Source organism: Chiloscyllium punctatum, chromosome 6, assembly GCF_047496795.1.
Source record: "Chiloscyllium punctatum isolate Juve2018m chromosome 6, sChiPun1.3, whole genome shotgun sequence".
NCBI classification, from domain to species: Eukaryota; Metazoa; Chordata; class Chondrichthyes; order Orectolobiformes; family Hemiscylliidae; genus Chiloscyllium; species Chiloscyllium punctatum.
In genome coordinates this window covers 57,516,956-57,532,419 of record NC_092744.1, presented here as the reverse complement: position 1 = coordinate 57,532,419, position 15,464 = coordinate 57,516,956, and the positions used below count along the sequence as shown (strand labels likewise).

General features: G+C 40.5%; 1 protein-coding gene across 3 annotated transcripts in view; it reads right to left on the bottom strand.

Moving 5' to 3' along the window:
• Nucleotides 1-551: 551 nt before the first annotated feature.
• Nucleotides 552-15,464, bottom strand: part of LOC140478985 (ADP-ribosylation factor-like protein 14) — a 44,556-nt gene continuing 29,643 nt past the window's right edge. For all 3 annotated transcript variants that reach the window (XM_072572711.1, XM_072572709.1, XM_072572710.1), the window contains exon 2: nt 552-1,746. In XM_072572711.1, coding sequence (XP_072428812.1) covers nt 1,050-1,640 — 591 coding nt within the window. In that variant the 5' untranslated portion in view covers nt 1,641-1,746 and the 3' untranslated portion in view covers nt 552-1,049. The remainder of the gene's footprint in view (nt 1,747-15,464) is intronic.

Here is a 15,464-nt window from a genome sequence, read left to right as displayed (position 1 = left end):
CACCATGCTAGATCTTTGTGGGCAGCCTTCGACAAGGTAAACACTATAAATCAATGTTGGTTGTAAACTCCTGGCCATATATTGTATCTTTGCTATGCATTGAAGCTGTGAGAATAAACTACTGTAATGCATTATACCCTTCTCTGCGATTGCAATTCAGGTGTTACGTTGTCATCTTTGCATCGATGTGGATCAGTTTTAGGTTAACATCGATTAGAAATTGTCAGTATTTGTTGGTGAAGCATGACAGTGAGTCACTTGCATTCACGTCTCTTTGCTAGGCCCACTTTTCTCACTGGATAGACTTAAGCAGCGTTCCAAAATGCACAACATATGTAATGCCTTTCATTGGGAACTGGCCCATCATATTCAAAGAATTTCGTGCTGCGACACGGGTTAATGGTCATTACAGTTTCATCAAAGTACTTAAATTACAAGGAAATCTTCATCATATATTTTCAATTCTTTGACGCCCTAATTTTTTGACGAGACAATAAAGATTTTTGAATAAGTGAGTAAACTGTTGCCGTTAAGTTGTAAATTTCGAGACAGAAGTTAAAAATAATTTATTTAAAAGACTGACCTCACAGACCCCTTTCAAGTAACAAAGATTATACCTGTCACAACATCAACATGCATTTGTATAACACTTTAAAGCAAACATACCAAGAGGCTTGATGCGAGGCTCTCGCCACATCAGAATATGTTAGTACAGATGACAGAAACAATCAAGCATGTAGGTCTTAAGGAGAGATTTGAAAGGAGAAGATGGGGGTGGGAGCTGTGTACAGATGGATATGAACCGCTTCGGGTCCAGGGAGCTGAAGGCATGGCAACTACAGTTTCTGCAATACCAATGTGATGACAACAATTTCTTTCGATATTCTTTCTTATCTGTTCCGATTTGGCAGCCTTAGAATTCTTAATCGTCGGATTTTAGGTTCAGTCTAATCACTATTACTACAAAAATAGGAGAACGGTTCGTGTTTGTAGTTTCATCGAAAAGATTATCAAGAATCACCACAATATTACAACGTTTGGAACATTAATTATAACCTGTCCTCTTGAATATCACTGCCCGTTTCTTCGCTTTTAGAGTTCATTTTCTTTTTGACGTATGAGATTATCATCTTAGTGGCTGCCGTTAACCCTTCCCCCGTTTTGGCACAGCATGGCTGTACATACCAGTCTCGATCTGAGCACCATCTATTCATGTGGAAACGTTTGGTGATTTCCTCTGTAGACAGCGCATCGGCAAGATCTTGCTTGTTTGCTATGACCACCACGGGAATGCCTTTCAAGAAGTCGTTTTTTAGCATCCGTTCAAATTCTCTCTTGGAATCTTCCATCCGCTCCTTATCTGCACTGTCCACAACAAAAACAAGCCCATCGGTGTCTTGAAAATAATACGGCCAAAACTGTCGCATCTTGTGCTGTCCTCCAATATCCCAAAGTGTAAGGGTAACGCTTTTACTATGCTCCAGCATTTCCACGTTGAAGCCTATAGTGGTGGATGTGAAAAATTCAGTATCTCCGAATTTTAATCTGTACAACAAAGTGGATTTACCCGCTGCGTCCAGGCCCAGCATCAAAATGCGAGCATGTTTCCTTTTAGCTTCTTTGGAGGTCAACAAACCCATCTGGACTCAGCAATGTACCTCTCCGACGTAACTGTTCACCCAGCTGCCAAGTTAGCACCAGATATTGGGCGTGTTCGCTGAATACTTCCGTGTCTCAGCTGCAGTTCTGTGAAGCATATTGATACCATGTAAGCACCTGCAGCTATTTATGCCGCGCCTTCTTATCAAATACAATAAGACATGAGGATGGGTGTTGATACTGATACACCTGAGCAGAGGGCGAGCTGGGGTAACAAGTGTATGTTTGCATGAAGGGAGTGAACACAAGGTGAGCCTCACATTGTTGCCTAATTTGCATACACTCTATCAAGGTATCGTTCAGCTTGTTGCAGCAATCTGTTTCATTTATTTGATTACGAATTTGTATGAAATACAAATATGATATCTGTACGATCATTTCTAAGATATATCTTACATAGCCACTTTGGACAATTGTAGGAAATACATTTCTCTACTCAGAGTTCTCACATAAACACCTGTAACAAATAATTTTCTCCATTTTCAAATACTTCCTGCTTAAAGCCTAGCGACTTTTTAAAATTCAGTTATGGGATGTGGCTTGGCCAGCATTTATTACCCAGCCCTGGTTGACCTCACGCCTGACCTCTTTTAAAATTGCTGTTAGACTTTACCAAATAAAATTACAATCGTTGACAATTATGTTATATTGACATATTTACATAGCTTTTTCAAAATACAAAGTTATATTCGGATTTTGCTAATCAAGGCTTTAAATCATTTTTGCGCACAGCATAAAGACCGAGATCAGTCTTCATTCTTTATTTGTTTTGAGGGTGTACATATACAACCTTCAGACTGAAACCGGTGCAATCTTGTTTTGAAATCATAAAATACCAAATATTTCCTGGCATTGATTCACCATCGTCACCAGGTCAAGTAATGAAATCATACAGGATGTACTGAATAACACACGTGTACGATTCGTAAGAGCAATCCATCTAGGTATAAATGAAAATTCAATCCTCAGAGAAGGAGAACGTAACTGTAATCCTCAAAGAGAGACGACAGGTAGATTCGGCGAATCCAGAATAACGAGAATAACAGATAAAACACTAAGAAAAAAAAGAGTACTGTTTGCCATCTGGAAGGTTTAAACATTGATGCAATTGAAAAGGAAGCACCATTGCTCTCATGTAGGACGAAGGTCAGCAGAAATGGGACGAAGTCAGATTGGGATATCTGGTCTGCGCAAGTGGGTTGGACCGAAGGATCTGTCTCCGTGCTGTTAGAGTGAGAAGGGAAGAGAGAGAGATAGAGGAGCAGAATCGGAAGATGGAGTCAAAATGGGAGGAGGACCCTATGCAGCATGAAAAGGTCATAAACGCCGAATGGCCTTCTCAATGCCATAGGTTCAATGTGCTCCTTGATAATGAAAAGTTAATTTTCGAAATTGTCAAGGAATTTTTTCACTATGTCTCAAACAAGGTCAGAAAGGGAATAATCAATGTGCATTACAAATCATGAAGCAAATGGATAATGCTCCACTGATCAGCTAGATGTCCTTAAGAAAGCAATTGAAGCAATGAACCTGGCCATGAAATGGTTCTTTAATATGAATTATTTAACATTCCACTAAGAACATCTAAATAACACAAATTTCCAGAAGCAATCCTACATTATTGCAACTTTTAGTTCATTAAGGATCATTTAACAATTGTATTCCAATTTCAGAATCAAATGTAATGTTGGGTACTGTGTTTTGGGTTTTGCAAACACAAACTAGTTAGGAATGATGAGTATACTTGTCCGTTGTGAACAACTAAAAGGGAAATGTTCTATGATCAATCCACCAGTCTTTGGGATATGCAACCTACATTTCTAGCTTCACACTGGCATTGAAATTCAGAAAACACATTGCTCTTGGCAGAACAATCTTGAATGCAGTATCCTGTTATTGGTGAACACCACACAAATTACCAATGTGAAACAGCATTAATATAAAGGGATTTCTTTGCAGATTGAAATCATATATAGACATTGCATCTGTTTCAACTCAACAGGTGAAAGCTGTTCTCTGGTTCATTTTTCAGGATGTCTTGAGCAGTCAGTCAACCTGTTTGGTTTAAAGTTTGTACAACTTTAAACTTGATAGTTAACTGTCACTCATAAACAAACTGGTTCATTTCCCATGGTTATGCTTCTCCCTATCAGAATCTGTCAAACAATCAGCACATTTTTCTCATACGGTATAAATTTTGTTTTTCCTTTACACTGCTACTTGTTATAAATTGTTCTGATGAATGCAAAATGTAAAGCTTTCACAAAATGCGTCTTTTTCAGCAATACCAAAGAAATGAAAGATATGTTGAAAAATGAGATGACACAAATGAAATGGAGGAGCGATTTTTGGGAAGATTTGTAGCTCAGGTTGAGGTTCAAGCTGCAAGTTTGCTTGCTGAATGCTGACTCTGGTCCTCAGGATCTCTGGTGCTGACCAGTGAGTCACTGTGCTGGCCTCCTAAAACACCCATTCACCCCTCTTCTACAAATTACAAGTAGCTTCTGTTTTTGCTTGTAAGTTAAGAAACAATGCCTGCTAATTAGACAGAGCACAGGTTAAAGTACTGTTTTTATGAACAATTGAATAGCAATCTTTGCTAAATCGAGCCAATCAATGCAACTGATGCTAATCAAATCCTTTCTTGCCAATCTGGCAAAAATGTGGAGCACGTGACAGGAATCAAAGCAGTTCCCTCAGTTCTATTTGTTCATTTTGCATATGTACCACCTGGTACCAGACTTTGGAAAATGATAATGAAATGAACAAATTGCCAGAATGCTTCACACTTTGCAACACATACTTAAGTGAACTTTGCACCTTTATTACAAGAAAAGGCATTGTTGAGTCCATGACTCATTAAACAGGGAAAATACATAAAACTTAAAAATTCAATTTTTGTCAGAGAGGAATTTTACTTTATAAAGTGTTATTGAAATAAATTACATACTTAATCAAAAATATAATAAAAAGTACTTTATTGGCTAAATAAAATATTGTCTTAAAGCACATCTTAAACAGTTAAAGATCTGATCAACACTTTTTTATTGGTGCCTACTCCCACCTGCTCCACTGTTGCCTCATCCTTTTTCTTTCTTTACTAATGACCTTAACACAGTGAATTAAAATGTTACAAGATATTAATATATGAAACTTTAGAGTATGGACTTTGTAATATCAAACTCATTAAATTCAACTAAAAGAGCACCAGGACAAAAGGACATTTTGTAATCTTTTCAAGGACAACTGCAAAGAAATCCAATTAACACTATTTGCTGTTCAGTTCTTGCTTTGATAATTATTAACTTCAACTGTCATGTTTCATGGAAGATGTTTACTAAAGACTTACATCTGCCATTGGAGGTAAAGCTACAGACTCATAACATGATAAGCACCAGTGAAATTATTGACAACTGAACAAAATCCCTGTAACTTTTCCTTCCTCCTGTAAAATCTGAAGGATTTCATGAGCATTTTGTTGAATAGTATGACGTTAAACAAAATACATTTTTTGCAGTTTTTATTGGCTTTTATTAATTTTTTGACATCACAGGGTGAAAAATGATCAATAGCATTAGTGCATGATAGTGAATTTTTTAAAAATCTGGCATGTTGTGAAACAGAATGAAAGTTTGCAATCAACCCATTCTGAAATATTGGTGATGAAGAATTTCACATAAAATGTATCAAATTTATGTTACTGTCAATTGTTATAGCTTAAACCGGGGTTTGGAAGTAACATATGTACAACATTGGTAGATGGTGTCATTTCAGTACTGTTGCTAATTTTTTTTCCCCTGAATAAAAGATGATAGTATTGCTCTGTTAGAATATTAGAAAACTGATTTGACTCCATCAGCTGATGTCACAGCAGCTGTTGATGCCATACGTAAAGGACAACTAGCCCTGCAATCACTGCTCCCTTTCAGCCAGGAGTTACAGCCTGCACACCTTCCAAGAGCCGCTACTTTACTATTTTTCTGGTGACAAAGGAATTGAATGGAAACTGAGAACCACAATGGAAGAAGGAAAACTCTGGGTGGGGGCGGGGGAGGGGAGGGGTGTGGGGCATATGGTTCAGCAATGCCTTCCTGCAGGTTACATGGGCAAAAGCAAAGTGGGAAGTCTTCTTCCCAATGGATGGGAGGAGGAGATCAGCTTTTCTGACAAAGCAACCTGTGCTGATATTGCAGAGGAGGTCATCAGCCATAGAATCACCCCAAGAACCTGGAAGCAGTGTCATATGGGCATCATTATTTATTCAGTCTGCCACTTTTCATTTGGGTTTACAAATGGTAGTGCAAGGGGGTACGTTTGGTGAAGAGAGAGTGACCAACCAGTGAGGAGCAAGGTGGGTGAGCACAGCATATCCTATCAAAGATGGTTGCATTCCACTGAGAGGGTATTTGTTGTCTTTGCCGACCCCCTTATGATCCCTTGACAATGGTTACATTCAAGAGTTATTCATGTATAGATATTCTTGGTGGACTGCTGGATAGATGTTCTTTTTGTCTTTCGTGGGAAAGTAAGTGTTCACCTGTGCTCTTGCAGGAGACTATAACCCACAACAGAAAGGAAAAGTGAAGTCTGGCATCATTTCTATAAGATTTGACCCCTGTGGGGAAAGAGGACTTGGAACTGACAGAGCAGTAGGGCAGCCATGCAGCTGTCGATTGCATAGTAGGAATTTTAATGTAAGTGAATGAGTGAACGAATGCAAGGGCTTCTGGGACACATGGAACTACATCGTAGGAATAACTGGATTGAGGTGATAGGAAACACTCACCTTGTCAACCTAGTCTCTCACAAAGACTAGAGTCAGAATGAGACTACTGGAGAGATCTCTGCCAGACTAGGATGTCTGAAGAAGCTTCAGTGGATGCACCTTCACATCATTTCCCTTAACTGACCAACTGTGACTCTCAGTTGGTGGGGAGGTGTTCATGTATAGATTAAATTCACATCATGATACAACATCATGGGCACCTATTAGACTGGCTTTTGGAGGCCAATCTTATGCTGACTTCTAGGCTGATGATTTGCCTCTGAAGGTATTGGAAACATACCAATAGGACTGTTGCCATGCCACATATGCATAAATTACAATGTGATGTCAGGTCACTAATCCAACTTCATTCATGCTGCTCTTTTATAATTCAGAGGTTGGGTGGCAGTGGCAGAAATTGACAGCCCACTCACTATTTTAAAAATGTTTATTATATACAGCGACATAAATGCCAGATATGAGGACATGTTGTAAAAGCAGATATAAAGACTCAGGATGGGAACATGGCTATATTCAACAGAAGAAAGACTCTGTTGCTGAAAATGGAAATGTTTAACTTTGATTTCAGTTTCTAACTGAGGACATTTTTTTCAGGGAAGTGATTATTCAGAATGTGCTACATCAAGTATGTGCACTTCATCAATTTACTGTTAGACCATTCTCCGATGGAAATTGTGCATTCTGGAGGGAGAGAATGAGGAGGGAAGTTGTTCAGGGAAAGGTGCACCCTCTGGTTCACAAGGGGCTTTGGCTGCATGCAACCACAGGCAGGCAGAAATAGGCAAAGGCACTATTGTTGCCAATCGTGTCTCCAGTGTAAGAATAACACTCATGTCCTAATGCTAGGAGCTGAAAACGTGTTGCTGGAAAAGCACAGCAGGTCAGGCAGGATCCAAGGAACAGGAGAATCGACGTTTCGGGCATAAGCCCTTCTTCAGGAATGAGGAAAGTGTGTCCAGCAGGCTAAGATAAAAGGTAGGGAGGAGGGACTTGGGGGAGGGGCGTTGGAAATGTGATAGGTGAAAGGAGGTCAAGGTGAGGGTGATAGGCCGGAGTGGGGTGGCGGCGGAGAGGTCAGGAAGAAGATTGCAGGTTAGGAAGGCGGTGCTGAGTTCGAGGGATTTGACTGAGACAAGGTGGGGGGAGGGGAAATGAGGAAACTGGAGAAATCTGAGTTCATCCCTTGTGGTTGGAGGGTTCCTAGGCGGAAGATGAGGCGCTCTTCCTCCAACCGTTGTGTTGCTATGGTCTGGCGATGGAGGTGTCCAAGGACCTGCATGTCCTTGGTGGAGTGGGAGGGGGAGTTGAAGTGTTGAGCTCTGGGTTGGTTGGGTTGGTTGGTCCGGGTGTCCCAGAGGTGTTCTCTGAAACGTTCCGCAGGTAGGCGGCCAGTCTCCCCAATATAGAGGAGGCCACATCGGGTGCAGCGGATGCAATAGCTGATGTATGTGGAGGTGCAGATGAATTTGTGGCGGATATGGAAGTATCCCTTGGGGCCTTGGAGGGAAGTAAGGGGGGAGGTGTGGGCGCAAGTTTTGCATTTCTTGCGGTTGCAGGGGAAGGTGCCGGGAGTGGAGGTTGGGTTGGTGGGGGGGTGTGGACCTGACGAGGGAGTCACGGAGGGAATGGTCTTTTTGGAACGCTGATAGGGGAGGGAAGGGAAATATATCCCTGGTGGTGGGGTCCGTTTGGAGGTGGCGGAAATGACGGCGGATGATACGCTGTACATGGAGGTTGGTGGGGTGGTAGGTGAGGACCAGTGGGGTTCTGTCCTGGTGGCAGTTGGAGGGGCGGGGCTCAAGGGCGGAGGAGCGGGAAGTGGAAGAGATGAGGTGGAGGGTATCGTCGACCACGTCTGGGGGGAAATTGTGGTCATTGAAGAAGGAGGCTATCTGGGTTGTACGGTTTTGGAACTGGTCCTCCTGGGAGCAGATGCGGCGGAGACGAAGGAATTGGGAATATGGGATGGTGTTTTAACAGGGGGCAGAGTGGGAAGAGGTCACTTTCTCCTCCTAATGATAGGACCATAGAAGACTGCACCTAACAAAAGAGACGGTCACAACCCTGTGTGACATACTCATGTCATGCTTCCAAATGTTTCGACGGCCACTCGATGTAAGTAACATTGGCCTTGAATTTCTTCACTTCTGGTTCATTCCAGGCATCATGTCAAACCTGAGTGGAATTTAACAGCCTGCACCCCATCACTGCATAATGTTTTTACAAATGCCATATTCTGGTATGCCCATTAGTTTATCTCAATTAACACCATTGCTGGAATTTCCAGATATTCAAGGGTAACCAATTGCACACACTTGGCAATAAAAGCTCCATTTGGACAGCCAGAGGTATTTGTCAATAGGAAAGGGTATCCAAATGCAGATTATGTGTGATCATAGACAAAGGAAAATGCAAGTGTGTGCATGATCTCCAGAATTCTATCAAAACAAGTCAGTCACAATTCACATATTCAAACAGCCATTCTTAGGTGCCAGGAATTTCATTGGCCTAGAATCTTTGGATGACTGGCTTCTGAGAAATCAAGGTTGCCATCTCAAGTGATGGTTAATGACCTTGGTAAGAATCTACACACATAGCCTGTGAAATGAGATAACAATAGACAGACATCCACCATGGCCATCACTGACAAGCATTGGTGGTCTACTGAAGATGAGATGAGATATCTGGGCAGATCAGGAGGCACTCTGCGACATCTCTGCTCAAGTACTACTGATTGTCATGCTCTTGTTAGTACCCAAGCTGATAGCAATACAGGGAAAGTCAGATTTCAGAGGGAAACCTGGCTTCACATACCATAAGTTTTATTCTCATTATTCTTTTTACCTCGGAGGTCAGTCGCTAAGCATACACAAAAGGCTGCAAATGTACTTTTAACAAAACAACATGAAAAAGTTTATTTCACACAAAAGACAAAACAGTCCTAGACCTGTGTGAAATGGTCTTGTTACAAATACCAGAAAGAAAGATACAAACGTTTAACCCCACAACAACATTACACACAATCAAACCTCAGTGCACAGTCACCCTATCTCCACTTTAAAGCACCTTGTCTAGATGGTAAATGTGCAGTTTGCAAATCACCTGACATCCAACACCACTCACAGAGCTAATCCAAAATGAAACTAAAAGTCATGTCTTCCACTTAACATATAATAGAAAAATAATCACACTTAAATCTCTATATCATTCCTACAATTTAGAACACAAGTTCTCAAAAATTAAAATATGTTATGACCTATCAGCATAGTTTCCAGTGCATTGCACAACCTGATGTTGTAGAGTGAAGCCCTGCAGAGGAGGATGTGATGGTGAGAACTGTATCCTCCAAGGATATGTCTGATAATGAGGAAGGTGAGCCATGGCAGCCAACTGCTTAAGACAAGGAGAAGGAAGCCTTAGATGCCAAAGAGTTGGGAAATTTTCTAATAACGTAAAGATTTCTTAGAAACATGTTATGTAAGCACTGAGAACATCTTAGCTGAACTCACTTTTTCCTGGTATCTCTCACACATCAAGTGGAGGGCCATCTGTGCATGTGCCAATGTAGAGAGGAACCAAATGAGGATGATCAGAGGAACCGACATATACATAAACTCTTTAAGCAGCATGCAGTCAATCTGAAACCAAACCACACTATCATGAAAGTATAAAATGCAGCCAAAGAATTAAGTGAAAAGAACAGTTATGAAATGATAAAATGATTCAACAATCTTTGAGTCTCAAAATGGAACAATCACACTTAAGAACATGCATGTGACTTATGTGGCATTTTCTTAATTTTTTCTGGGAACAATGATGTGGTATACACACCCCCATGTCAGATGGTGGGAGACTTGTGTCAGAGTCATAGAGTTACACAGCATGGAAACAGGTCCTTCAGTCCAACTCATCCGTGCTGACCACATGTCCTAAACTGATCTAGTCCCCTATGTCAGCATTTGCCCATATCGCTCTAAACCCTTCCTATTCATATACCTATCCAAATGCATTTTAAATGTTGTAATTGTACCAGTCTCCACCACTTCCTTTGGCAGCTCTTCCATACATGCACCACCCTCCTCATGAAATAGTTGCTCCTAAGGTTCCTTTTAATTATTTCCCCTCTTCCCTTAAACCTGTGTCCTTTAATTTTGGACTCCCCTGCCCTGGGAAAAAAGACCTTGGCTGTTCACCCTATCCATGCCTTTCATGATTTTATAAACCTCCAATAGGTGACTCCTCAGTCTCCGAAGCTCCAGTGAACAAAGTTCAGTTTATGCAGCCTCTCCCTGGAGCTGAAACCCTCCAATCTTGGTAAAATCATTACAAATCTTTTCTGAACTCTTTCAAGTTTCACAACATCTTTCTATAGCAGGGAGACCAGAATTGAACACAGTACTCTAAAAAGTGGCCTCATCAATGCCCTGTACTCAATGCAAAACCAATGATCGATAACCAGTATTCCTTTGCCTGAGATTATTTTGGCAGGTGTCCTTTGGCTTGAAACTTTGTGCACTCTGGCATGGTGCAATAGTACTGCACAATGGCAGGAAACTCACCTGTTGCTGCTGTACTTGGAAACATTTATGTTAACAGCAGAGGGGTAGAGGAAAAGTGTCTCCATCAGAAACACCCTGAGGTATAATTCCCAACTGTGCAGCAGCTGCTCATCCTTCACTGTGAGATCCATTTGGCCCTGCCTTCTTTCTTGAGAGGAACCAGTTCATGCATGTAACTTCAGGTTCCTCGCCTCACTCTCATCTTCACTCTAGGTTTCAGAGCTCAGACTAAGGTGATGTAGCCAAATACTTTGGATGACCCCATGGCTGCTGGCCTCCTCTGTGCTCTCCATCTAGGCTGCAGTGGTCTGACTGGGAGGCCTCCTCTTCTTGATGCTAAGTATGGAGACCTTCAGCTGCTCATTCACAGCATAGAGGAGGGCTTGTAGGGAATCATTACCAAGCCCGACAATCTGGCCCTATGGATCTATTCTTGGTCTACTGCCCCCAGCAACTTTTCTCTCTATTATATGATGACTGTGGAGAGGCAAAGACAGAGTTAAATGATATAATTTGAGTCCACAAACATACAAATTAGGAGTAGATGTAGTCCATTCAACTCCATAAGCCTGCTCCGACATGACATATGATCATGGCTGTTCTGATTGTAACCTCAAATCCATATTTTAACCTACCCCTGAAACATTTCCACCCCTTTCTTAATGAGAATCTGTTCATATTTGTATTAAAAATATTTAGTAATACTGCTTCCAATATCTTCTCAGAAAAAGAGTTCTAAAGATTCACAACCATCTGAAAGAAAATCTTTTGCCTCATCTCTGTTTTAAATAGGCGACCCTAGTTATTAAAATAGTAATCCCTAATTCTTGATTCTCCAAAAGAAAAAACATCCTTTGACATCTAATCTGTCAATACCCTTCAGGCTTTTATGTTTTTTGATCAAGCTACCTCTTACTCTTTTAAATATTACCAAGTACAAGCTCAGTCTGTCCAATCTTTCCTAATACACCCACCTACCCATTCCAAGTATTTCCGAACTATGTCCAAAGCATTTACATCCTTTCTTAAATAAGTTGACCATTACTGTGCATAGTACACCAGATGTGGACTCACCAGTGCCCTGTATAACTGCAGCATAACCACCCTACTTTTATATTCAGTTCCTTCAAGCTAAATGACAAATTAGTTGCCATACCTGCTTTTTAGTCTCATGTGAGTCATGCATGAGAATACCCAAATTCTCTGCATCTCAGAGCTTTGTAATCTCTCACCATTTAGATAATGTGCTTCTTTTTAATTCTTCCTCCTAAAATAGGCAACTTAACATTTTCCCACATTATAATCCATTTACCACATCCTTGTCTTCTCATTTAACATACATGTCTTTTTGGAGCCTTCCTACCTATCTTTGTGCAGTCAGTAAATTTGACAACCATACCTTCTGTCTTTTCATCTTAGTCATATGAATTGTGAATGGTTGAGTTCCCAGCTCTGGGCCCTGTGTAACTCCATTCATTATATCTTGCCAAAGACATTTACATGCTTATTCTCTGCTTCCTGTTTGCCAGCCATACTTCTACCTAGAACAGTATGCTACCTACCAGATCATGAGTTTTTATTATTTGCAATGACCTTGCTCTGGCACTTCATTAAATGCCTTCTGGAAACCTAATTACAATCCATCCATTCTTTATCCGGAGTCCCCTGTTATCACCATGTAAATCTCTGGTAGATTAGTCATAAGAGATATCCCTTTCACAAGACCATGCCGACTGTGCCCAATTACCTTGTACGTAACCAAATATCCTGCAGTAACTTATTCAATAATAGCTTCTAACATTATCTCTATGACAGATGTTAAGCTAACTGGCCTCTGGTCCTTGCTTTCTGCCTCCCTCCATTTTGAATGAAAGAGTTACATTGGCTACCTGCCAATCTAATGAATCCTGAATCAAGTGAGTTTTGGAAAATTAAAATTAATGCATCAACCAACTCACTAGTCACTCCTTTCAACATCTGAGGATGAAGTCCATCAGGACCTAAGCACTTGTCAGCCATACAATTAAATTACTCAGCACCATTTCTCTGGTCAAAGTCAGAAGTCACATGACACCAGGTTAAAGTCCAACAGGTTTATTTGAAAACACAAGCTTTCAGAGCGCTGCTTCTTCGTTAGTTGAAGTGACCTGACACTTCACCTGATAAAGGGGCAGCCCTCTGAAAGCTTGTGATTTCAAATAAACCTGTTGGACTATAACCTGGTGTCGTGTGACTTCTGACTTTGTCCACCCCAGTCCAACACTGGCACCCGCACATCACCACTTCTCTGGTGATTGTGATTTTTCTGAGTTCCTCTCTCTCCTCCATTTTTTAATTTATTGCCATTTACTTCTTACTTCTATCTTCCATAGTGAAGACTGATATAAAATACCTGTGTAGTTCTTCTGCCTCTTCTTTAAATTACTAGTTCTCCAGTCTCACCTCCTATCCTCACTTATTTCTAAGCAGTTGCTGTTCAGAAGGGGAATGGCTGTACTGGAAAGTTCCTTCCTCCCCAGTAAGGATCCTGAGCACAATAGCACTGGCACAGAAGTCACCTAAATCTAGAAACAAGCTGCTGCTTTTTGAATAGTGTAAGGGATTTCACACTCTTCTGGTCAAACCATTAATATGGTGCTGCAGAACCAAACTGTGAGCAAAACTATAAGTCATAGAATAAAAGAAATCAGAAGCACCATGAATACAAAATTGGCTGAATGACAGAAAACAGAGAACAGTGGCTAAGGAAACAAAACAGAAATTACTGGAAAATCTCAGCAGGACTGGCAGCATCCGTGGAGAGAAATCAGAGTTAATGTTTTGGGTCTTCAGAACTCAAATAAGTGGTGAATGGATGTTTTTCAAACTGAAGGAACATTAACTCTATTTCTTGCTTGGACATGCTGACGGACTTGCTGCATTTCTCCAGAACTTTCCATATTGAATTCAGTTATATAGATATATTGCATAAGTTTTTATTGTAAATATGTTCACTGGATGTGGGCACCATGTGGGCCAGCATTTATTTGTCCATCCCTAAATGCCCTTGAGTTTTGGTGAAAAGTCACCTTGTTGAACTACTGCAGTCCAGGTAGGTACACCCACAGTGCTATTACAGGAGGCGATGCAATGACAGTAAAGGAATGAAGGTACAGTTCCAAGGCAGGATAGTGTGTAGTTTGGAGTGGAATATACAGTTGGAGGTGTTCCTATATAACTACTGTCCTTGTCCATCGATATGGTAGCGGTCACAGGTTTATAAAGTGCAGATGATGCACAATACTCCAATGTGCATTGGTGATGAAGGGAGTAACTGTAAAAGGTTATGGATGGGTGCCAATTAAACTATTATTGATACAGATAAAAGTAACATTTTCATTCCTGTGTGCGGCTGCATTCAACTGTAAAGGTTGTAGAAAATGGACTGAGTGTAAAGGAAATGAAAAAGGAAGAAAAGATGGATCAAATCATGTAGCATGGAAGTTAATTGTTTGATCAATAGACAACTCATGCATAATTATCCTGAATATTTGTTTGGTGCTGCAGGTCTTTTGGCTTTTGAATATGCTGACTTTTCTGGAATGGAATGGCTTGTGCATATAACTAGGTTTCTCCTGGATGGTATGGAGTTTTTGGTTGTTGTTAGAGCTGCATTTATCCATCTATGACTCTAAGACTCTAAGTAGTAAATTTTCCATCAGGTTCCTAATTTGTGTCTTGCAGATAGTGGGAAGGCTTTGTGAGCCAGATGGAATTGCTTCACTTTAAGAAGTTTGAGACGGGATTTGTTAGAAGTATTTACAGCATGAGAAATCTGACAGAGTAGGTGCATATAAACTGTTCCCATTGCTGGATCGATCAAGAACACGATAGAACAGGTTTCAGATAATTTACAAAAGAAGCAATGGAGACACAAGCAGAATGTTTTCACCTAGCAAGAATTGCAACGTGCTGCTTGACAGTGGATGGTGGAGGCTGGTTTAAATGAGGCATTCAAGAAGATTTTGGCTTATTATCTGAAAAGGGAAAATGATAGGTTTACAGGGAGAAGGTCATAAATGACACCAGGTGAATTATTCATTCAAGGAGAAACTGCAGACATGATGACCCCAATGGAATCGTTCTATACTACAACAATTCTACGGTATTTTAAGCTGCATATGCCATAGGCTCCAGAATTCACTTCTTAAATTGTTCCATCTTGCTATGTCTCTTTCCTCTCGTAAATTCTCCTTTAAACTTAAAATCAAATTAAATCCTTTAAAATCAAGTTTTTGGTCATTTACCTGAACATAACTTAGGTGGCTTGGTCTTAAATGTTGCCTTCTTACAATTCAATGAAGTGGCTTAAAACACTTAATATGTTAAAGGCTTTATTAATATAAGTTGCAAGCGGAGGATTTTCATAGTATGCTGGCCTTTTCTTAATTGAAAAAGTCTTGTATTAAAAGAAATGAATA